The sequence below is a fragment of the Erithacus rubecula genome, assembly GCF_903797595.1.
Source record: "Erithacus rubecula genome assembly, chromosome: 4".
Classification (NCBI taxonomy): domain Eukaryota; kingdom Metazoa; phylum Chordata; class Aves; order Passeriformes; family Muscicapidae; genus Erithacus; species Erithacus rubecula.
In genome coordinates this window covers 26,068,874-26,094,660 of record NC_136686.1, presented here as the reverse complement: position 1 = coordinate 26,094,660, position 25,787 = coordinate 26,068,874, and the positions used below count along the sequence as shown (strand labels likewise).

The window sequence follows — 25,787 nt, the reverse complement described above, 5'->3', positions numbered from 1 at the left end:
TCTAAGTCCAAATAAAATAGGTGAAGTTAGATGAAAGGGGGAAAATACTATTCAGACACTTTCTCATTAAAATTAGTTTATTTTTACACCAATAAAATTCAATAGGTCTTTTCTAAATTATATGACCATGAGCATGGCCAAAGCAGCTTACAGAATTCTCAGATCTAGGGACTCTTAGTGACGAAAACCAAATTAGTCACCATAAATAAATATTAATTGTTTATCAGAAGTACTGTGGGTTTTATATATAAATGCTGCTTTTGTGACATTAAATTGTCATAGATTCCTTGTCAATACCAGAGTACCTACAATCTGTCCATTTTTTTCTCTTTCAGAAAAGAAAACAAAATGCAGACCTTTGTAAATGTTTTTCTGGGAATTTTTATCTTTGAGTCTGTTGGGGCTGCCCCTCTCAGTGACACCTTAATTTATGATTCTGAGTTTTATGACATACCACTTGGAGAGCTGCCTCATCCATTTGCCTATGATGAAAACAAGCAGTCTGACCAAGTAGAGGTAATTAGAACCTAATTTATTCTGTCTTTCCAAAGTGCATAAATGCAGTAATTACTCATCAGTTTTTCTTCACCACAAAAACAATTATGAGACAAATCTAGCTGTGTAGTTTCTATTGCCTTTGCCGTTCATTCACTTTTTCCTAATCTAAAACCACAGCTAAATTATATTCTGATTGTTTGGTTTTATTTGTGTTAATCTTTAAGAGTAGGTGAAAGGTACCATGCTTTCCTGAGGTCTCCATGCAATTCCAAATTCTGTTGAAGATTATCATTGTGATTTTTCTGGGTGATGCATGGAGGCAGTCGAGACAGGATTCCTAGCATTTCCCATTAAATGAGGTTGTAAAATGCTGTTTACTTAAGTTTATGTTCAGTACAAGTATTTCAGGTGATAAATGCTAATGCTTTCTATTGCTGTTAGGAAAGGGCAGAAGGAAGATAAAAGAAAGGGAAAACATTTGAATTTAAACACAGGGAAGTAAGACAAATTACTGAAGAAAAACAGTTGAAATTATGATACAGTATGAGCTGGAAAGATATGTCACCTGTAGAGGCAAGGGACTCCACTTGTTGACTTAAATACTTCTTTCGTCTTTTACAATCCTTTATTTCTTTACAATTACTAAAAGGCTACATTAATTTTATTCTCACCCTACTGATTAGCCATTGGCACAACTTCCCTGAAGGTAATATAAGCACTCTGATTATCTGTGATAGAAGTTGAGTGAAAAATATAACATGTAAATAATATGGGATTTCTATTTTTTATACACAATATTTTAGTACTTTTTCAATAACAATGCATAATTCATGAAAATACAAGCCTTTGAAAGATTCGTGGTTACAGCAGGAGGGACAGGAGCTACTCTTTCATCAGTGTGAGATAGAAATTTGATAACAGCTTTGAAACCAAAGCACCGAGAAAATTTAAGAATAACTATATTCCAAAACAGGAGAGTTGAAGAGATAAAAATAATCTTAAAGTTAGCACTAGGATCAGAACCATATAATATATAGGAAATAAATTTTCAATTTAAGAGGGATTGAGAAGAACTTTGCTGTAAGGAACTTGCCTTGCCTTTGGCCTGCTTCCCTTGTGCCACTCATGCTCCACTTGATTCTGCATGAGCTTGCTTTCCTGACAAAGTCACTACCAATTTTAGTCACTGTGCTCTATTTCACACTGATTAATTAGCCACAGCTTCTGTTTCTCTTTGCTCTTAGAAATAAAGTCTCTATCATTTCTACAGAAATAGCTTCCTTCCCAGAAATAGGAGAAGTTATTTTGAATGAGCCTCATCACTGAGTTTTTCTCATTCCAACAAATTTCTTAGTGATGCATTGAATGGTAGGTGGGATTCTCCTGTGCTGTGCTCTCTCTGTGAGGTCCTGTAACACCAAAACATAGGGTGGCCCTTCCCAAGTTTCTGAGTGAAGGACAGAGATTAACAAGGCTTCAGTGATGTTTTACAGCTGAAAGGAAATTCAGGATAACTGATGTTGCACCCAATAAGAAAATACACAAGAGATCCCAACACAGGTTGTTTTTTTCAAAAAGGCATGGAATAGGAAGAGTCAGGGTAAACTGGCAAGCTTCTTTTCCAGAGCAGGATTATCTTCCATGACTGAGTTCTTCAGATAGCCTTTTCAAAATTCATCAGGTGAGGTTCATCCATCACAGCAGTTGAACAGTTTTTGCTTTGCATATGGATGGACCTCCCTGTGAGAGCCTCTTTTCTTGTAGATGTTTAGCCAAAATATTTTTTTTTGCTTACATTCCTAATAACATGTACCACCCAAGAGAACCCTAAGCATTCATAGTTCCCTATATCCCAGGAGATATCAGTGGTCAGTGCTGTAGAAATCAAGCAAATTTTATAGATATGTCAGTGCACTGAGACATAGGACATGTCAGTCTTGCAACTTATATTTTGATCACTAAATATTATTGATGCCACTCAAGTTTTAAGCAGAATAGATTTTATTTCTAGATTGTGGGTATAACTTTACTGCTTAAAATCTTGTTATCATAAGGATGTGAACAGCACAAGTGGGTCTATGTGTAAAATTCAATATTTATTTGAGGTCACAGGTTAGTTTTTATTATGCATAGTTTACATGATGAGCAATACCACAGAGACCCAGACAAACAGCAGGCCTTCAACAGATCTAGCCTGTGTGCAGTAACTCTTTAAGACTTGTATTTTCCTTTAGAGAGCTCTGAATCGTGTCTTCAGACTTGTGAAACAGTGAAGAAAAAACTCAAATAGCATTTTCTGTTGTTGCAGTCTTCAATTTAAGATTTTAAAATCTAGTTATGTGCAAATAGAAGCCATTCTGTTTAACTCATTTTTAGACTCATTGGCAAAATGCAAACTTTGCCAAGGTTGTGTATCCAACTGATTTGCAGAAGGTGCAGGAGACTGACTGGTTCTAGTGCTTTAGATGCATTTAGTGTGCTACTCCTGTTAATTTCTATGTGGATTAATCACCTGTGCACCTCAAGGTGTTAAACTAAAGAACCTGTGTCAGTATGTCCTTTTCCAGATCATTAGGTAAATTTGATGTGTAATTACCAAAGTGAGGAAAGATCAAAAGATAGTTAGAAAGGGATTATTTCCACTCCTTTTATCTGTTTAAAATTAGGCTTGGTATCCCAAGACCATGCTCCAAGACAAGATATCTGTTGAGGTGGGTTGACCTTAGCTGGCTGCCAGGTGACCATCAAGATGCTTTCTCACTCCCTCTTCTCAGAGAGACAGGAAGAAATTAAGGTCAAAAACTTGTGAGTTGACATATAGGCAGTTTAATGAAGAAAAACAAAGGTTGCATGCAGAAGCAAAGGGAAACAAAAGATTTATTCTCTACTTCCCATCAGCAGGTGAGTGCCAAACACTTCCAGGAAAGTAGGACTTGAGTATGTGCAGCAGGTGCTCCTGACAACCAACACCTTAATAATAAAGCTCGTGCCTCTGCCCTCACTGCCTCCTTTCTCCCAGCTTTTATTGCTGACCAGATGCCATATGGAGTGTCTCTTTGCTCAGCTTGGGTCACCTGTCCTGGTTGTATCCCCTCCTGAGACCTTGACCACCCCTGCCCTACTGGTGAGAGGGGAATGTTGGAGAGACAGCCTTGGTGCTGTGCCAGCACTGCTCAGCAGCTGTGAGCACTAGTACATTATCAACACCTTTTCAGCTGAGAACACAAAGCACAGCACTGAGGGATGCCACAGGGAAAGTTAATTCTAGAAAATGGCTCTTGATATTCTTCCACTCAAAGCCTTTTTTGTCATAGATTATAGAATAATCTTAAGGTTGGGAAAGGTTACTAATGTACACATGGAATACCTTTTTAAATGCAAATATTTGCATGAGGAAAGTAACTGTAGCTGTTAATTACTTGTGAGAATTGTATTGAATCCTCAATCAAAGCCATGCATTGTCATGTATTAGGTGACATTACAGATTATAAAATCTATGGTTTCCAAGATCCCAGGTTAGTCAGACACTTCTGTGACTTAGCTAATGCTTTACAGCCAAATAGAAATTATTACTGGGAAAACTTCAAGTAATATATCACTCAGAAATAAAATGTGCATAGAGACATTAAGATAGCAGTATCAACTCTTTGACAGATAATGGCTAAAAAAGGCAGTGTAAAAGAAAAGCCTGTTATCAAGGTCTTCAAGGAGAAAGATACAACAAAGAAATGTCATAGCTTGTAAGGGTACAGGCTTTGTGTTGGATTTATCTTCTGAAACAGACAGTAACAACAGCATAAACATGAGCTGATGTATCTTCCCTTTTCTTTACAGTTCATTAGTATTTTAAATTAATATTTATATCCTGATAGGGTCCAGAGGCCACAGCCAAGACTGGGTCTCCCAGCTGCTCTGAAAAACATATTCAAAGAGGGATTTCTTTCTTTAAAATTAATAGAATCAAACCAGTATCTCAAAGGAATTCTAGTGTAAACTTCTCACTTTTTCCCTCTTTGAAACTAAAACTTTGTTTGGACAATATGTGAGAAAAATTGTGGAGAGAGATTCTTATGTACTTAGATTATGTATGTACTCAATCTTATGCATTCATCTGATGCCTAATAAAATGGCACTGCAATTTTATTACAGTGTCTTTTAAACATAATTAGTCAATTTTTATTTAGGTAGGAAGAACTAATTTAAATAAGAAGTGAAAATATAGAAACATCAGAAAAATATTTTCATTGCTAAGACAGGGTATCAATGGGGCTGAAAAGCAAAGGAGCATTTAATTAAGAATGGTTTGCCTAGCACTGAATAAGCAGAAAAGCAAGGGACTTTAATATAGGTTGGTCTGGGTCTGTTTACACAATAGAGGTGAGATGTAAAGTATAATTCACAAAATATTCAAAAACAAACACAGTGAAAATCTAATATTTTATGCATTTTGCTTAGCATTAGTTGGTAGTTTGTTGAATTTGAATCAAACTAATATTAGGGCATTTTGGTGCCTGCACAAAGCTCAGAACTTGAGTTACACACTCACATTTACCCATGTTTGTGTGCATACACACTAACCATCTCTTCTGTTGGCATAACATATGGTGAGGAGCTATACTCACTCACAAGAACTCACTCTTGCCATTCTGCAGAGTTGAGCAAAGGCTTAAAATGTTGTTCCTATCTTTGTGGTAGGTATCTGATTAAATAAGAGACTTCAAAGTAGAAATACAATGACTTTTCAGAACGTCATATACATTTTTTAAAATCCATGTTAATTTGTACAAGTAATGCACCAATCAGATAGTCACATAGTTGATAAGAGAATCAAATTTATCATCTGAAGCTTTATCCCCAAATAGGAGTTTTTCTAGTTTTCCAGAAAGGTTTTGACTACAGCTCTTGTTATTCATTTGTCTGCAGAGACCAACAATTCTATTTCTTTTTAAGATAGAACAATAGGAGGAAAGAAGCCTTTAAATGCAAAATTCAAGAATAAGTATAGGCCACTTTTGGAAAGGAAAATAAACCTCCCTGCCCATGGCAAAAGGGTTGGAAATAGATTATATCTTTTGGTCCCATCCAAACCAAACCATTCTGTGATTCTACAAATAACTTCTACCATAATTAGATATTTTCTTGTAAGCCTTTGGTAGTTTCAGAACATCTATGGGAGAAACCAGTTCCTTTTGATGGGTCAGTGTGTGGAACAATTGTCCCTTCAAGATTAAAATTACTCTTTTTAAATTTTAAATTTTTATTTGTGTATTAAATGCATTTTTTGCAGTAAAAGAAACACTGAAACAAAACACTTCTGATTCTTCTGTGGATTTAAACTTATTACATGTAATACATAAGCTTTGATCCTAAAACATGTAGACATAAAATAGACACATAAAAAAGACACATAAAATAAACTCCTGAGACTCTCCTAGTCTTTTGTTTGTCTCACCTCCTTTACTGTCAATGATGAGATAAAGATACCTAAAGAGCCCACCCTAAAAGGAATTCTGTAGCCAGTGTCTGGAGCTGCTTTGCAGAAATTTTTTGTCATTCTGTACTGACTGTGAAGTTATGCTAATATAAACTAAATACCCAGCCTATGAATGGCAAGTTGTAAATTGGATTTTATAAATTGCATTTTATCACTTACTGATTTCTGCATTCTTGACTTTTGTAACTTCCTAGTCTGAAAGTGCCTCTGAATTGGCCAGCCATGCTAAGAACTTTCATTAGAGAATGGAGACACCTTAGATAAGTAGAGGATGGGGGAAAAAGTAGGTACTTCATGCAATCTTAGGAAAGATATCACTGTCTGTTTGCATGCTCTGGGGCTAATCTGCTCTGGTGTTCTCTAAATTTCTTGATTGATTTCAAAGAGAGAGTAGGGTAACTATTAACTGCATAGATGTCTAAAGATAGGTGATGTGATACCCCTTAAGTTTTTTCTCTTTCTATGCATTAAAACTGTCTTGGAAGGCAGATTATTATTTGAAGACTTGTAGCTGTTGGCAAATAGAAACATACTTTATTGTATTTCTCTACAATGTTCTTCCTGCTTTATGATTTTTCACAAAGAATATTTCTTAAAATAACAAATGAAGTACAAGTCCACTCCCTGCCTAATTCCAGGCTTCTTCCTCCCTCCAAAGGACCTTATGGAAAATAATGCCATTAAGTGATATACTATCATTTGTTTCGATTTTTTTTTTTTTTTAGCAAAGTTCAGTTGCCAAAAAAACCCCAAACATCTGGAAGATGAGAGATTATTCTGTACAGTATATAGTCCAAGAAACATCTTTGTCTTGTTACAATCTTGCATGATTTATCAAACTAGTAAAAGATAGCTGCATGGATCAGATGACCAATAATGGGAAACAGACTTTTACCTTTAGGTGACTGGTTCAATTCCAAGTTATGTACAGCGAGAAAACACTGCTCATGCTCTGGGTCTGGTATGTAAAACATATATATCAGTGAACTCCTACTCTGTTAACAGTACAAAAATTGCAACTACATTAAGTCAATGTCAATAATTTTTATTTCCTCATGAAAATAAGAAACCGCAGGAGACAGAATAAATAATGCTAACTACTTGGAACAGTTTCCCTAAACCCAAACTTTGTGCATTTACAGGGAAACTTTCAACTGGGAGAATTTCAACTGTGCATCTACACATCTAGGTAACATCCAACAGAGAGATAACAAGGTAGAAATAGAAGTTAACACCTCTGCTTTGCTACCCAGCAGCTACAGTGATTAATCAACTAAGAACCCTCAGAAAGCATAAAGTAAATCACAAATCCCAAGATAGTAAGTTTCATAAAGTATGCCCCAAATATTCAGAGAGGTGGCAGTCAGTGTAGATGACCGAAATTCCATAACAAGTGGAAGGAAAATTATCTTTGGTCTATCTTTGCCTATTTACAAAGTCTATCTTGAAAATACTTTCCTCCAGAGTATTACCTTCAATACAACAAAAGTTGTATATAATGACATTAACAGATCTTGAAATCTCCAGATTTAATTCTAAAGTTCAGAAGAGGAATGCTTATCTGATTTACACAAGTGTGGTGAAGTAGACAGGATGTGCAAGAACTTTAGTGCAGTACTAACCTGGGTCAATAAAAGTCTGGAATGTATCTCTCCCTCTAGGCTTCCTCCATTCGGAGAACAGCTGTCCCATTTCCTTTGTTCCCAAAGTGTTCTTTTGATTTGTCCCCAAGTCCATTCCTGCTTAAGCTGTCTACTATCAGTGCTGCAGATGGTAACATTGTGTTGCATTGTCTCTGCAAAATGACAAGGTACATCCCTGCACTTACTTACATCAACTCAAGTTACTCAGTTCAGCTGAAGGTCATATTACTCATTTGATTACCTTGTATTTTATGAGGTTATGACCTTGGCAACGGTATTGAGGCATTTTTATCCATAAACTCATATTAGTAATAGTATCTGTGGCATAGCAGAATACACCTGAAGAATATACAAAAAACCTAAAATTTTCTTCGTCAAAATCTGAGCCTGTGTGGTTCAGAGTGCTTACTGGCTTTTTATTGCTTTCATGTTCTCTGTCTTCAATGAAACTAATTAATATAAAATATTTTAATCCATTGCCATTATATAATATAAACCAAATAATTTACATGCAAAAAGTTGGATTTTAGGTAGTTATTTAGATGTTCTAAGGCAATCTATGATCATAATGCTTAATACTTCTTGTAATGATATATAGCTATGCTACAAGATAGTCTGTTATGAGATGGAAAGTGTTTTTTTCCAAAATTTTCACGATTCATAGAATCATAGAATTGTTTGTGTTGGAATGGATCAAGATCTTCTACTTCCAACTCCCCTGCCATAGTCAGGGCCACCTTCAACTAGCCCAGGTCCTTCAAAGCCCTATTCAACCTTGCCTTGAGCAAGGAGATCCATAACTTCTCTAGGCAATCATTTCCAATGCACCAGCATCCTCATAGTAAAGAATTTAATAATATATAAAAATTTCAGCTTCAAGCTATTCACCCTTGCCCTATCACTACATGTCCTTCTAAAAAGTCTTTCTCCGGCTTTCTTGTAGGTCCCTTTTAGGTACTGAAAAGTTACTATAAGGTCTTCCCAGACCCTTCTTCACAAGAACAGAGTAGAAGGGCAGGATCACATCCCTTCAGCTGCTGGTTACATATGAAATATATGTACATATATAAAGAGATTCAAATAGGGGATTCAGTGCTTGGAATCCAGATGTCAGGTGTTTTAGTTCCTTTAACTTCTATAGCCTACCTACAAAATCAAATCTTAAAAATTCTAGCTATTTGGCCAGTCTGGATGCAATTACTTTTTACCTGTCTCTTACAATTGGAATTTATGAACACTACTGTGATTAATTTTAACAACTGGCTCTTCATGGAGACAAGAAGAAAGCAGTGGCTGTGGGATGGTCTCAATAAAGGAAATGCTTGGTCAGGTGAAAGATTAGGGATTCAACAGTTCTGCAGTGGTGTTGTGCTAGAAAGCTGCAGTGGATGAAAAATGAAGCAGAATTTTGGGCTTTGGTGCCCTTACACTTGGAATAATGGCTCTGTGACAAAATTCCTATATTTGGCTGTGCCTTAGAAAAAGATAAGGAGTGCTAAATGCAGCACAGGAGTGCAGCACCCACAGGGTTAAATGCATTACCTACATTTTTAACAGTACCTCAGATGTGTAAAACCCTAATTAATTGTTCTGGATTTAAAGAATAAAGATTACCATTTCAAAAGTGGCTCTGGCTCAGCTGAATAATATTATTACACATGGGGAAATGAAGATACAGTGGGAAAGTAACTGGCAAAGATCACACAACTATGTCTGGGTGATTACAGAAAACAACTCTGCCTCTTTGCCAACATAGAACCATCTAAAACAAGCCTGGCAAGTTTGCAGTACTCTTTTAACGAGCAGTGATGAGATACAAGAAAATTGCTACATCTTAATTTTTATCTAGAATTGTCATATAAACAAATCAACAGAATGCACTTTTAGAATGAAAGTTGACCTGACAAAATTTACTGCTTTGTCTAATTATGTTGAGGACAAAAGAATAAGTTTTCTAGTTCCACACAAGGATCTTCCTAATTTTGTAAGTGTTGTAAAATCAACGTTTTTCCAATATTTTTATTTATTTCACATTTTTTAATACTACATAATAAAACTACTAATGAATGAAGTTAACCAGAATCTTTAGCATATTAGAAATCTGTATGTGAAGTCAGAGTTCAGAATTATTTAGAAATATTTTTACATCATGTTAGTATTCTGAGCAGAGCCTGCACAGCTATAATGGATTTGGATTTATGGTGGAATAATTTACCATTTTATGGTAAATGGCTTGCACCTTTTTGATATTTCACAGGAAATTTTCATTCTTCATACACAGATTATCAATTTTTATCACAAATCCATCTTTAAATAAATCTGGAAAAATACTTTTGCTAGTACATATCCTCAGTAATGAAGTATATGCATGTGTGCATACATAAAAACATTCAAAACACAGAGATAAAATGTGAATAAATATGTTGGATTTTCATGAATTGTTTATATAAGAGAATTCATTATAGTTCCTGGATAAAATGCAGCACAAGAACTAAACCTCAGAAAATATGTGACCTCTAGTGGGAGAATATGAATAAGAGAAGAGAAACAGCTTCCAAAGGAAGTCAACAGTAACATTTCCTTTTAATTTTCCCTAGACAGATGTTGGGGCAGAACTACCTTCTGCAATTCAGGAGAGTTTTTCTTCTGTGTCACTGACCGAAGAAACTGAGGATGAAGTGTCAACACCAAAATTAATTGACGGGTCTTCAGCACAGGGGTCAGGGGTTCTTGGACCCCAGAATAAAGATGGTTAGTAGGAAAGAGAATTTTTTTTTGTGTGTAGCTTTGATTTTAAGCATGCCCATTTTATTTACTTTTATAGTGGAAACGAAGTACATAATTTCTGTTTGTCTCTCGCTGAAGAAAGATGCAACATGCTGATCTTGAATGCGCCAAAGTCAGACCAGTGCCTAGCCAAAAGGTTTCCATACTATTCCACTATGAAAACTACTGTGCCAGTGAAGATTTACAACTTGAAAATTTGCTGATGGCTGGCAGTGCTACCAGTACTTGTTTTACTGTCTTAGATTTCAATACTATTATCAACAGTCTTTACTTATAATGATTTGCTATATGCTTTTTATAAATGTATTCATACAAAGTATAACTGAAATAATGAAGAATTTTTGACCATGAAAACCATAAACTGAGAAACTTAAGGAAAGGGAACTACTTAGAACTTTTTAGTCACGATGATTTTCAGTTCTTCTGACTATCTATAGTGAAATAAGAACTTTATAAATCTTTCAGAGGAATTAAAATTGGAAAACATAATCTGTCCCTCTTCCACACAAATTTTGCACTGCTAATTTTTGGCATTTATCAGAAGCTCCTCTAAGTTATAGTAGGTAAATCTCCCTAGAGTTATCCATTGCTGTGAGGGATCTTTGTGTTTTATGGTGGTCAATATACAATAACAGGAAAATCCTTCTTTTTACTATGCCTAACAGTACACCTGAGTGCCACACAAGAAAAATGAAATGAAAAAAAAAAAAAAACCCAAACCCAAAAAAGCCCCTAAATATAAACTCCAGAGTTCCTACTTCCAAAATTTGTATTCACTGAATTTAATAATCCATAGTCTTATTTTGGTACATGATACAAGTGATCTTGACCAGGTGAAAACATATGCCGTCAAAACCAATAAAAATGGAATGAGAACTTCCCAGGAGATTTCAGAAAAAAGCAAAAGAAAAAAAAGGCCTATACTTTTTTCAACTTTGCAAATTACAATTACAAGATGTTACAATATGTCCTATAAATATTATTTATGATGAATTCTGTATCTGTCAACATTTTTGAGTACTGAATAGAAATCAAGTAGTGCATCAGCTAAAGAAATGCTCAAGACAGTAATATATCAAATCAGATTTCTCTTGTGTCTTCCTGTTTTTTAGGAAAATGTTTTCCTGTCAGACATTGTTGCTTTGGCCTGGTACTGGGTAGAAGACTACAAGGCTCAGTAACATTAGGCCAAATTAATTTTTCTTTTAATGAATCTTTCCCCTCCATCTGGGTTTATTGAGTGCCCTATGTCTATGTCAGACATAGGTGAAAAATACCACTCCTCCAAGATCAAAAATAGAACAGGGTGAAACTCTTTCCCCATACTATAGTATTGTATTGCAATATTTTGAAAAAATATCAGCCATCCTTAACTCTGTATACATTTAAGCCTAGATTTTCTATGTCAGACCTCCTCTCTGCAGCCAATTTAATCCGTCCTGTGGAGAAAGTTAGGGAAAGCATGAAAATATCCTTATCTCTCTAGCAATTGTATTCCTGGATATCCAAGTAGAGATTATCACATAAAAATTAAAAAGTACTCTGGTTACTGATTCTTTAATCTTGCCTCAAAAGGCACCTCAGTAACCTACAGGTAATTAGGGCAGATTAAGAAGGTAAATCTCTCATCTAGCTACATCTGATTTAGAGTAAAAAAATTAATCTGCCAGAAAAATATTTTAATATTCCTGAATTATTCTATTATCCTATAAGTAACAAGATCAAAAAAACCCTTCTGCTACAAGGAGGAGGAAAACATGAATCAGAAAAATATTTCTACAGGATTAAAAGCTGATAAACAGATGTTGATTAATACTCATAATCAAGGAAAAGATATATCAAAAAGTCAGTGTCAGAAGTGATACAGTCTGGTTATTAAAATTATTAGAGGTACGTCTCTGCCTGAATTAAGGTGCAAATGAGACCACATGCCAAAGTCAGTAAGATGGATTTAATTTATTAGTAAATGAGAGGGAGAAAGACAGAGGTAGAAAGAAATATGAACATGGAGGAGGAGAATAAGAGTGACAGAGAGACAGATGAAGTAGAATATAACATTCATCAACTACTATTCATCCATCTAGATGGAAGTATACACCTTCTAGATTAAGGGGAAATTGACTTCTGGCAGGTTGCTGTCCGCAAATATTCTATTATAGTCTGAGAAACAATTTATTAGAACAAGTTAATTGTCCTAGGCACAAGGAGAAAAATAAATTAATTTCAAAAATAATTCAATCACTTTACTGTTGCAATTATATGATTTGGTGACCAAAGCAGAATGGGAAGTGAACTTTACCATAAGCAAAGTCTGATTGTTAGGTACTTATGTGAACATTTCATTGTAGTAATTTATGTATGATTTTTATACATGTCCTTTCTAACTAGGTATTTTCTTTTATATTCCTTGATAGATCTTCCTACTTGCCTTTTATGTACATGTCTAGGGACCACAGTCTACTGTGATGATCATGAGCTTGATGCTGTTCCACCATTGCCTAAGAAAACCACGTATTTCTATTCACGCTACAACAGAATCAAGAAGATCAGCAGAAATGACTTTGCCAACTTAAGTATGGATAACAGTATTATTGAAATCAGCTCCAATTTTGATTATTTCTGGCTCATACCAACCAAAACATAGTGATAAATATTGTATATAATATTTGATTATTACACATAAATGCACATGCATTTTGCTACTTTGGAGCAAATAATAGATGCAGATTCTCCATCAAACTCTTGAATTATTATAAATTGATCTTTTTTCTGTTAGTTGCAATCATCTTTAGAAAAGTAACAAAACCCCCCAAATATTCAATTTAATTTTTTTAATTTGAAAAAGTGCTTCTTTTTATAAAGAAGTTATTATATCAAATTTCTAATATATAAGAAAGTGTTGAAATAAAGAAATATCGAACAAGGTAGTAGAAAATATGCTTATTTTCCTTTAAGTATTATTTTTCCAAACAATAATTTATAAGATCCCCAAAACATACAGAAATCGTACAACTGAGCTTTGAAGTGTTTTACTGAAAGATGTATAAAGAATGACACAGGTAGAGTTTTTTTAAATTTCATGAAATACATTCTTATAAGTCTGTTGTATCTCATTTCTCTGCCAGACCATTTAAAGAGGATCGATTTGACTGGAAACTTCATATCAGAGATCCACAAGGATGCCTTCAGAAGATTGCCGCAACTTCAGGAGCTGGTGCTCCGTGACAATAGGATAAGGCAACTCCCTGAGTTGCCATCTACCTTAACGTTCATTGACGTTAGTAAGAACAGGCTTGGTCGCAGAGGGATACCAAATGAGGCATTTAAAGTAAGTTTGGGTATGTTGAGAAAATCTTTTCTTCCGCTCTCCAGAGGGTGTGGTTAAGAAGTGCAGCTTATTCTCATAAGAGAGATGCTTCAGTCCCCTAACCATCTTTGTAGCCCTCAAATGGACCTGCTCAAGGAGCTCCATGTCTCTCTCTTTTCCTGGGCTTGACCAGGGCTAAGTAGAGGGGCAGGATCACCTCCGTTGACCTGCTGGCAATGCTCTTCCTAATGTACCCCAGGACTCCTTCTTGGCCAAAGAGCATTAGTGGCTCATGGACAGCTTGCTATCCACCAAGATCTTCTCTGCAAAGCTTCTATCCAGCAGATTGGCCCCCAGCCCATACTGCTGTGTGGGGTTATTATTTACCAGGTGCAGGACCCTGCATTTGCCTTTGTTGAATTTCAGAGGGTTCTTCCAAACCTTGTGGGAAAGCATTAGTGGCAGACCTCCCTAGACTGTGCCATTGATTATGTCCTTCTGGGATCATTCAGTCAGTTCTCAATCCACCTCATTCTCCACTCTTCCAGTCCACACTTCTTGAGTTTTCTAAGAGTATACTACAAGAGAAAGCATAAAAAGCCTTGCTGAAGTCAGAGTAGAAAATATTCAGTGTTCTCATCCATTCTGGTAGTTCTTTCATTTTAGAAGGCAATCAGGTTGGTCAAGCATGATTTACCTTTAGTGAATCCATGTTGGCTGCTCCTGATCACCTTATTGTCAGCCCTGGAAATCAAGATGGCTTCTGGAATGAGGCGCTCCATCATCTTTCCAGGGACTGAAGTGGAGCTGACTGGATGGTAGTTCTCTAAATCCTCCTTGCCCTTTTTGTAGATAGGGGTGACACTGGCTTACCTCCAGTCCTCAGGCCCTTCTCCTGATCCCTGTGACCTTTCAAAGACCACTGGGAGTAGCCTAGCTATGGTGTCTGCCAGATCTCTCAGCACTCTTCATCAAGTCAAGGGAGAAATTATTTACCTTTTGAAATGGAATGAGATATATATTTTTAACTTAGGCATTTCTTATACCGTTATAATTTACTTCAACACAATATGCTTCTGCAAAATTGAGTAGCCTTGCCACAAAAGAAAGAAAACATCATCTTTAAAATTGCATCTATAATAATTCTGTGGATATTTGAAAAACATTTCCCCTTTCATTTTAATCTGAACACCTAACCTTTATCAGCAACACTCTCAGCCTATGCAAATCAGAGTTCATTAATATCTTTGAATTTCTGTCTTTTCACCATATCATGCTGAAACAAAATGTTTTGTGGTGCTCATTGCAGTGATAGATTTCAAACTTACTTGAGAGAGATTTTCTAATACGTCTATCATTTCCCCCTGGTTTTTTTCCATCTTCCTCTAGAATCTGGATGAACTGCAGCATCTTTACATCACTGACAATAACTTGGATCACATTCCATTGCCACTCCCTGAAAGCCTCCAAGCTCTTCATCTTCAGGTAGGCTACAAAAGAAATGGCTCCCTATATCATGCTCAAATAGTATGCACAACTGGGAAGGGCAAACATTTGTAGTGTTTCTTCTGTTTATCCAAAAGTGTTCTTACTTGACTAAACAAGCTATGGGAAACATTAAATTAACTAGTGATTCAAAGAAGTAAAATTTAGCTCAGCTCAGCATTAATTTTCAGAATTTGTAATACAAAACCTTTCAAAAATCAAATTCTGGAATTACTATTATCTAATAACTTCTTTCTGAATTCTTTCTTTCAACCTTTTCCAGCTCTGTTTCTTTCCCTTTATCTCCTCTAGTACCAATTTACTGTTTTGTTTATCAGATATTTTATTTATTACATCATACAGAAAAATTTTTCAGTAAGGAATGCAATATACCTCACATAATTTAACCTCTATCTTTCAGTAAGTAAATTTATTGAAAATTTCTGCCTGCTAGCTGACATCTTTTCACCTGTTTGTGCCTGTAAATTAAATACTCAGTGCTATGTGCGACAGAAAAAAGTTAGTAAGCTGGACTTTTTCTATGACAATATTTAACTTTAAAAGGCATGAAAAAGAGAAGAATTTTCAGACAGCCTTCATTTTAGGTGATGAACTTTTTTGTCCCAGTTTCCTGACAATGCTGTATTCCAGCAATTCATCGTTGAGAATGGTTCGCTTCAAGAATGGAAGCACAGTGAATATAAGGCATGTAAGAGCAGATTAAATCAAAGGAATATAACCAAAAGCATTCAATTTTCCCAGTATATGTACAGATGTGAGTTAAACTAATGTGAGAGGGCCTGGGGGAAAGAAATTGTCACAGATCAAATTAGAGTTGTTCCTTTGCAGGTTGAGGCATATAAGGATGTCAGGATGATAATTAAGTTTCTATGATTTTGTACTGGCCTATCATGGATCAAATTTGTCTTAATAAGGATCTTCACTGTAATCTGGAAAGGAAAATGCTCTATACTTTTACCAGGTCCTCCTTCAAAGCCAGTCTCTGCTATATTGTTTGATTTACTTAGTTTTGAAGCTTTGCATTGGCCAAGAAATTTTTCCCCTGCTCTGAAGGTTTCTCTGTTAATGACTTGCCACCACAATCTGCCCCTTGAGTTCAAGCGAATATCTCTGTAGACACTGAAAATACATCCATAAATGGTGTTTCAGAGTAAAAAATTACTCTCAGGTAATTTTTTTGATAGCTGCTTTTTTGTTTGCTTGTTTTCTTTTAGAACAACAACATTCAAGAGATGCATGAAGATACTTTCTGCAAAATGAGAGATTTTACTTATGTGCGTAGGGCTCTCGAAGACATCAGACTGGATGGTAATCCCATCAACCTGAGCAAAACACCTCATGCATACATGTGTCTGCCCCGTTTGCCAGTTGGTAACCTCATCTAAGCTTTGACAGCAGCCAAGACTGTCATGAGCTGTAAGAATCTCTAAAGACAAATCACTAACTCACTGCTTTATTAACCAAGATGAATTTATACAAATGTCATTGATTTGGGAAATATATCTATTAATATTGGAATTGATTACTGAGATACTGAGAAGATTTTGAAATAATAAAAGACAAATTCATTATCTACCCAACTGCAAGTTATTTAGCAATACTAAGAAAAATATAAAAAACAAAGCAAATATCAATTTTTTTTTGCTGAATTGCTCAGATCTAGTGTATTAATTCTGAATTTAAATAATTTTACATACTGAAGTCCAACTATTAGATGGTAAATCAAGATATAAAAATAAAATATATAATTGATTATTTATTGGGGTTTATTTTAATTAAATATTATTCTCTCAGAGATGCATCCATTTTTCTATTTCTTTCCTTAAAGGTTCCTTCATTTCGAAAAAGTACTAGCAATATTCCAAAAACCATGTTTTCTTCAGAAAACAAAATCTTTCCTTGAATCAATAATGAAATATAGAGCTCAAATCTCAATTACCAGATTACCGTCCCATAATCTATCTGTATTTTTGCAGCAATAATTTATCTTCGTAATGTTGATTAGACCCAAAGCTATTTTCTGTATCTCTGATAAACTCACCTGACAGATTATGTGATAATCTCACATAAAATAGCTTATTTGAGAAATACTAGATTTTATTCTGAATAGAAAATGGAGAAAAAAAAAGTCGCTTTTTCATATTTACATAGAAAAAATTTTGCAATACAATGCACTAAGGACCAGGATTCAGAGACCAAAGTCAGTAATCACCTTGTGGAGGTCAATTTCCAATTACTTGATTCAAAAAAATCCCTGCTTTACTGTTTAGCAGATTTTCCAGATAAAGATTAGGAAATTTCCCTCTTGGGATAGTTTGAATAACTCTTCTCCTTTAGTGGAGGAAATTTAATTCATTTTTCTAGAGAAAAAGTCCCCAGGAAAGATCCAATAGATAAAATATGCTCATTCTGTACTATGGTGACAAGCACCAAATAATACCTGCACATCTTCAGTGATAACGGTTTCATAAAAGACTTTGGGGGAAAAAAATCCCTTTTAACATACAAATCAACCTAGACAATCTCATATTTACTCCTTATCTAAGATCCCTTTCACCTAGCTGAACATACATTATCATTTAAAATGTAAATTATAAGTCTTTATTGGGCCAGACAATGGAAATTTTTCACAGAGAGGCCACTCTTCACCTTCACTGCCACTTTCTAGAAGTGAACACGCACAGAACATCAAAAAGACTAAAGTGGGCACAGTTTGAACTGGAAGAAAGTGAGGTGAGGTAAGGGTAGGATATGGAGTAATATGATGAAGCAAAAGAGTGTTGAGAGCAGAGATAGATAATTTTTGTTCTCTCCTGTCTTGCTGAAAGGCAGAGGAAAATTCCAAATGACCCTAGCTGCATTTAGTTTTATTTCAAGAAATTCTAGTCTTTCCATCCACATGCCACTGCTCATGCCAGCATCAGCTTGTCATGTTCCAGCAGAACACAGGTGGTCAGGGAAAGATAAAAATTCAGAGGGTGGGGGGAGATGAGGAGGATCACTAAAGCCCCTTCCACAGTTGCTGCAGTAGGTTGAATTAACCCCTGAGCTCTGTACAGAGGTCAAGCTCCACGTCATTGTGATGCATGTGCTGCTCATAGCACATTTGTTTCAGGGAAGATGCATTTCTGTTGGAGAGGTCAAACCCTGCTAATCATGAAGAATATGGTGCAATTATACAAAGGAATATGGATGTTCAGATGTCTGTTCTCCAAGCATATTCTATGGTGAAAACCTGCAATGTCAAGACTGCTTTGCAAGATGCTCTCAGATCAAGGACAGCGAGAAAAGGGTACACCATAAATAAAAGACAACTATTGTGCTCCAGAAATCAAGAAATACTGAATGAAATATGATCTCTCTAAACTTTGCCTTGGAAGAAGCCACCAAAATCACAGAACAGAGCTCCCTCTCTTGAGTAGTGGTCAACTGTACTTATCTAATGCAGACCTTACTCAGTTGTGAAAATCTAGCCAGGGAATTGACAGGTTTTATGAATCAGCCCCTGAGCAAGACAGAGAGCTGTACATTTTCCTTTTTTTGTGTGTGTGCATATGCTTTCCCTTACCACATTAGAGTGTTATCAGAGGTAATATAGTTGCTGTTCTTCACACTTCAGATAACAGTTCAGAGGTTAGTAACAGCAACAAAAATGGGCCAATCTGTTATAGCTTTCTAACATTCCTGTCCAGGCACATACCAAAGTCATGGAAGAGAACAGAGATCTCTTCAGGGATAATTCCTGCTACTCGGCCTCTGCTGGAAAGAGTGTTCTTAGAAAAGCTCCTGTTGGTGAATCACAAAAGTAAAACCAGTGTTGATTTTAAAATAAAAGATTGCTATTATATTTCATATATTTTATCTTCAGTGGAGCAGTTGTGAGCTTGATATCTTTTAAGAATGCCTGCAAGGACTTTCAGAGGAGAAATTAAGAATTTATGAACAATTTCTTGGCCTGCAGAACTGAACAGTGCTGGGACAGCATAAGGTGTCTGAAACAAAGAGCTGTCTCACCCTTGAGATCTTCTTGGTGAATTCTGTTAATCTGGGCTTCTTGGGGTGATGCAGCTATTTCTGCTGCTGGGTTCTGGTGCTGGGGAGCACACAGGGTTACCTTAGCTGCACAATCCATTGACCAGTACAAATATTCCTTCAGCCACAGACTCGACATGGGAGACCCATGAGAATCTCAACCATGTAATTAGTTGAAGTTACAAGGAGCTGATGTAAAATATCTAGTTTCTATTAAAGATCTTACCTGAAAGTAAATCCATGAACACGTGTTCTGCAGAAAGGTTTAAGCGATCTGGGTTCCACAGGGAGACAAGTAATGACATTAAATCAAACTTATAATTGTGAGGATTAAGATATGTGTCTAAAAGACTTTTCCTTGATGCACTGAAAATGAAGTGTATTCGAACGAAGCTGTGTTTGCTTAGACAATAGGGCTCTCCAGTAAGCACCTTTATACCTCACTCAAAACTGACCACAGATAAGTCAGCATTATTGGCTATATGGGCTGCTAGAGATATCTTTGATTTGAGAAGATCCCCAGAATACTACAATCTGACCAGGAGATAAAGAATAATTACAGAACCTGCTACAGTTAACACTGTAACCCAGAAATCTTTCCAAAAAGTCATTGTCATTAATGAAAGCACTTACTTGCCACCTCTTACATGGAGTTTGGGATCACAAACAATACCTGGGATCTGGGATAACATCTAGGGTCACCTTAATCAAGAAAGGACTCTGAACTTTTTTGTTTTTTTAATTTCTCTATGGAGCTGGGCTCAGAACTGTCAGTATTAATAAGCAAAGACTCTAGAAAAGAGGCCTTAGGCAGATTACTATTTCAATAATGTACAGGGTCAGCTAATGATTCCATGGACCGCTACTGCCATCGTGTGTTGATAAATAGTGACACTGGAAATCATACCAAAGCCTGACACTAAGGGCAGATGAGACTTCTCTTTACTACTTTGGTAAACTTGACCCTATGCACATTTATTTTTTTCTTTTCATCTTTAACAAAAACTGAAGGAATGGAAAACTCTTTGATGATAAAAACATAGGAAGATTTTGTGAAATTTTTTTTGCTTGTTTTTGTTGATTGAGTTGTTTGGTTGACACGGTATTTTGTTTGGGTTTTTAAACTCAAGCAAGAAAATTTTAAAAAACCTGAAAAAAACGGGAAATCTCCTTTTTGTATAGCATATTGCAAACAAGTATTTAATTTTTTTTTAAATTCTAATATTTTTCTTATTTTGTATTTAAATAAGTAGACTATAAATGCCATCAGAACAATTTATGTAGCAGGACATGATACTGATCTAATGATACATGATCTAATCATTAAGTTAATCAAAAATTCAGAGTCTTTGATGGTGTCTCTCAGCAAAAGATAATAATTTTTATCTGGTCTAAATGTAGATATGCATCACTTACTGTGAAACTATAAGCTTGGTCTGACACTATCAGTGGATGGAGCCTAGAACAAAAACCCACCTATATCAAGGCAAAATGTGCAAACTTCCAAAGACATACACAGCCCCAAAAATTCCATCCTTATCTTTGTGTGATGAGAATGAGGACACTCTTTTATTCAACCCAGCTGTCATCTATAAAGTTTTTTCTCTCTCCATAACAGACACATTTAAAAAAAAATGGAATAACGTTTTTATTTTATTTTAAAATACACATCTCTGTCAGTGTTCAAGGCCAGGCTGGGGCTGTCAAGAAGCCTGGTTTAGTGGGAAATGGAACTACATGATCTTTAGGATCCCTTCCAGGCCACACCATTCTGTGATTTATTAGTTTTCATTCTATGTCACAAAAAGCCAACAAGAGGGATTCTACAAATAGTACCTGGTGTTATGTAAATAGAATGTGTATAAAAAACTTGAGATAAGCCTGGTATGATATGCCTATACTTTGTACACTGAAAAAATAGGAATTCATTTCAACAGCTGGCATGAAGGGCTGGAAACAGGATTTTGAGTCAGGAGGGCAAGAAAGTGCTGCCTTTCTGTGCCAAGTCATGACAGCCACTTAGTTCCTCCACCCCGTTCTCCACCAGGTGCCCAGGACAAGGTTCCCTCGGTCCCTTGAGGTGTTTGAGGGAAGCCCAGGGCAGGGCTGGCGATGGTGACAGGGCTGGCGATGGTATCTGGGCCAGAGATGGACGTGTTCCAGCCAGGCCTGGCCTGGGCCTGCAGGCCCACACAGCGGAGCCCTTGTGACGGATGGACTGTGTCCTTGTCACCGGCTCCACGTCACCGCCGAGCTCCGCTGGCTCCAGGCGTGGCGGCGAGGCAGCGTGTCACCCAGTGCCCACACGGAGAGCCTCTGCAGGGCAGCAGGCTGTCAGCATGGAGAGCGCCAGGCACGAGGCTGCCTCGCAGGTAAACGCTCCCCACGGCGCCATGGCCACAGGGCCAGGCCACAGCCGGAGGGAAAAGGAGCACGGCTCCCCCAGCTGTGCCATGCCGCTGGCGGCGGCCACTGCTGGGCAGCGCAAGAAAGGTCAGCACAAGAACCAGAGACCAAGGCAGTGCCAGCAAGTACGGGCAAGAGACATGCTCATCATGCTCCTGTGTAGCAACAGGGCTGGCAGGAGACAAGAGCAGGAATGGAAGCACAGGGGCAGGAGGCATGGTAACGGAGATGATCAACGGAAGAGAGAGAAGGAGCTCATGGAGCAGGACTCCTGTGCATCTTCCTCTAAGGGCTGTGAGAGACAGCGTGGCCAGCACAGGAGTCCCGTGCACAGACCACAGCAGAAACAGCCTGGGAAGGCACAGTGGCAGGATCGCAGCTGCAGCAGGAATTGCGAGCAGCAACCACCACATCGCACTGAGCCCCTCCGCCAGGAGCAGGCAGGCGAGCAGAGTGGCAGCGATCAAACCAGAGAACTGCTCTGGAACGCCAAGAAGCGCTGCTGGATCACAATCTCCCGTTTGCCAGCAGCAATACTGCAGGAGGCAAGGACGCGCCTCCGGCCCATGAACCTGGCCGGGTACCGCCTGCCGGGGATGTGCACGCCCCACAGCAGCAACCAGCACTTCACGGGCTGCCACCAGTACAGGAGCATGCACCACAATGAGGCGGCAGTGGAGGTGTCTGGAGAAGACAGTGACTGCAGCACTGAGGATGAGGCTTTCCCTCTGATGGCCACTTTCCCTTCCACTGATCCATAGGCTGAGGCACATCAGCAGAAGAGGAAGAGGAGAGCACACAGCCTGCCTGCCAAGAATGCAAGCGCCAAGATGATATCTCATTTCGATATCGAAACCCAAACCGGACTGACAGCACAAGGAAAGTGTCTGACTTGTAAAATCATCAGCTATTAAGAGCAGGGAACTGCCTGACATTCAGCTCCCTAAATAAATATATATATATATGTACTTCTAAGCCTGCTGCCTACTGTCTAATGATTCACACACACTAAGAGAGGCCTGGCAGAATAAGAACTAGAAGAAAGTCAGCATTGCATATGCCAAAGTGGTAAAAACTGCTACTCCAGAGATTTATTTTTGGAGAGCTTCTGTTCCCCTCAGGTACACATATCCCATTTAGGAAGGTTTTTAAGTACATTATTGTTATACTGAAAAGAGAAAGCCTAACTAGAGGATTAAATTTTAAAAAATCCCAACATGTATTTCAGCAAACATTAGATTGGAGGCTTTTTGAGCATTAGAAAAAAAAATACTTGTTAGATAAATATATTTTTTGCCATAAACAGACACTACCACCTGTTTATCGATGACTGAAGTGTGATTTTGCATATATACAAATAAAAAAATAAAATGCATTGCAAAACTAGGAGAAAAAGAACAAAAAATCCTGTTGAGATCAAAGACCATGCACCTTGACCTCTCATGAATGATAAAATAGTTTTCCTGTTAGAAGATGTCAAGAAGAGGTAGAGGCTTAGTGATATGCCATAGCTTTGCTTTTTAAGGTGGCTGAAATTATAGCCATGGAAACCACCACAAATATACTAGTACTCCAAACAGTCAAAAACTCTTGGCTTAAGAAGCTGCATGAGAGATAATGTGCTAATTTAAAATGGGGAGAAAGAAAAATGTTAGTGGGATAGGCTGTGGATCTGATCTTTACATTTGCAGCCAAAGATAAAATGAGGTGCCATAAGCCTTTTCTAACTTTGCTCTAAGTTGAGAGACGATTTAAAATCCAGTTTGTTATACAAGTATTCAATTTTTCATGCTTCTAGTGAAACAAGCCTCCGAAAATAGAAATAAAATCAATATTAAATACAATGTTGCTATAGGTGTTAATAGGCTTTCTGTGCAAAGCAACTATATATAAGTATATATTTGCATATATAAATACACATATTTAAATTTCTTGAATTTATGCACCTACCTAGATCTGTAGATCTATTTTTCTTCCTTGGACTTTTTCTCCAACTAATTTTTAGAAGTCCTAAATTCTCTTCCTGAAGTTTGCCTTTAAATCTCATAATGCTTTAATACTTTTTGATCTTCCTCCTTCATGCTCTTCTTCACTGATTGTTAATAGAAACCCTCTGAAACCATTAGAACTTTAACATTTAGCAGGATGTAAATCTCTTATTTGGCAGAAAGCCTCTTTTTAACTCCCATATCCTGACATAACTCTCAGGATGATATCATGGACTGTAATAAGATATGGTGGTGTTGAGAGAGAGAGGGAGTGAGAGAGAGGCAGTAAAGCAAGAATAGGTTTGATATGCCATAAACTAACAAGCAGAGGTTTATGCTAGACTTAACAAACCCTTGCTTAATTGAAAACCACATTGCTAAATTTATTCCTCAATTGGCGTAATTTTCTATCTTTTTACTGTCTGTAAAAATGACTTCAAATTCACTAACCATGAAGAAAACAATTTGAATAAATGTAAGGTTTATAGTCTCATTATAATATCTCCTTTTGATATATTTTTGTCTTTGAAAGACAAGTAAAAACCTTCATAAAACTTTGGCTAATCGAAAGGGAGCTTGATAGACTGCAGCACTGGGCAATCATTAATGGGATGAAATTTAACAAATGCCATATTCTGCACCTAGAAAGAGTAATGCTGGGCACAAGTATAAACTGGGAGAAGAGTGGCTGGAGAACAGCCCTGCAGGAAAGGATATGTATGTGCTGGTGAGCAGCAGGCTTGACACAGGTCAGCAGTGAGTGAGCCCTGCCAGCTGGGATTGTCCTACTGTAATCAGTATGATCTCACCTGGAGCTCTGTGGGCAATCCTGTGCCCTGCAATTTGAGAAGGTTGTGGAGATCCTTGAATGCATCCAGAAGAGAGCAACGAAGTTGAGGAAAGAACTGGAAGGCTGAGAACTTTGGACTTCTTTAATTCAGAGAAGAGGAGGTTGAGGAGTTGTCTCATTGCTTTCTACAGCTTCCCAAGGAGGGGAAGTGAAGGGAGAGGTGCTGGTCTTTTTCCCAGGTATCCAGTGACAAGGATACATGGGAACAGTAGAAGTCTGTGCCAGGAAGGTTTAGCCTGGACATTGAAAAGCCTTTCTTTACTGAGAGGGCAGTGAAACAATGAAAGAGACTTCCTAGGGAGGTGGTTGAGGCTCCAGGCCTGTCACTGTTTAAGAGGCATTTGGACAATGGCCTTAACCACATGCCTAACCTTTAGTCAGACCTGGAATGGTCAGGCAGGTGGACTAGAGGATCATTGCAGGTCCTTTCCAAATGAAAACTATTCTATTCTATTCTATTCTATTCTATTCTATCTATTCTATTCTATTCTATTCTATTCTATTCTATTCTATTCTATTCTATTCTATTCTATTCTATTCTATTCTATTCTATTCTATTCTATTCTATTCTATTCCATTCCATTCCATTCCATTCCATTCCATTCCATTCCGTTGGAAGGTTTACAAGAACTTCAGTATCACAAGAACAATAAACAGAGCTTCCCCAAAGGCATTTCAAATGTAGGTCTCAAGTATTTCACATTCTAATTCAAATTTCTATTCAAATTTTCTTACTGGTTTTTCAATTGAAAGGTTAAGACAAACATCTTTATTTTCTTTTATGGATAAGAAAGCTTTGTCCAATTTATTTAATTTTTATTTCAAATTGCTGAATTTATATTTTGAGCAGCATCAATTAGCATTCAAAATTCAGTAAAAAACAATAGGTGAGAGAAAATAATAGCTTCTTCTCTCCCTCTCCTCCTTTTTCTCTTTTTCACACAGGCTAATACAGAAAAATGGTTTGCTCTAAAGTTCTCTCACAGCTAAGAGGATGAAATAATCCTAACTTTATGGCAACATTATAAATTTATCTTATTTATCTAACTACAATTTAAATTTAAGATTTCCAGACAACAGTATCTAATAATTTCAAGTTGTCTTACTACTTTCAAATTTGTAGCACATCACCAAAAGGCCTCCAAAATGAAACTTCTTAATATCTCCCAAAATACACACTCCCTAAAGAATGAATTTATTATGAACTGTCTTAATAGGTATTTCTGATGACATCTGATGATGCATAAAGATAAGCTCAGTATTCACACTAAAATAA

General features: G+C 36.9%; 1 protein-coding gene and 1 long non-coding RNA gene across 2 annotated transcripts in view; one reads left to right on the top strand and one right to left on the bottom strand.

The window, feature by feature from the left end:
• Positions 1-23,850, bottom strand: part of LOC306801505 — a 28,635-nt gene extending 4,785 nt beyond the window's left edge. The window contains exons 1-2 of the long non-coding RNA XR_013774107.1: positions 23,620-23,850; positions 18,936-19,021 (exon numbers count right to left, since the gene is read on the bottom strand). This is a non-coding gene — a long non-coding RNA (uncharacterized lncRNA). The remainder of the gene's footprint in view (positions 1-18,935; positions 19,022-23,619) is intronic.
• EPYC (epiphycan) lies at positions 340-16,870 on the top strand. The gene is made up of 6 exons (XM_079304494.1): positions 340-516; positions 10,233-10,386; positions 12,837-12,995; positions 13,548-13,750; positions 15,119-15,214; positions 16,450-16,870. Exons 1-6 carry the CDS (start codon positions 349-351, stop codon positions 16,618-16,620), a joined length of 951 nt encoding a protein of 316 aa, XP_079160620.1. The 5' UTR covers positions 340-348; the 3' UTR covers positions 16,621-16,870.
• Positions 23,851-25,787: the final 1,937 nt, after the last annotated feature.

Bases quoted from the DNA above. Each gene is read 5' to 3' on its own strand.
- EPYC (XM_079304494.1), top strand. From the start codon at position 349: ATGCAGACCTTTGTAAATGTTTTTCTGGGAATTTTTATCTTTGAGTCT. The intron at 517-10,232 runs GTAATTAGAACC...AATTTTCCCTAG, and splicing joins AGCAGTCTGACCAAGTAGAG to ACAGATGTTGGGGCAGAACT. The intron at 12,996-13,547 runs GTATGGATAACA...TTTCTCTGCCAG, and splicing joins AAATGACTTTGCCAACTTAA to ACCATTTAAAGAGGATCGAT.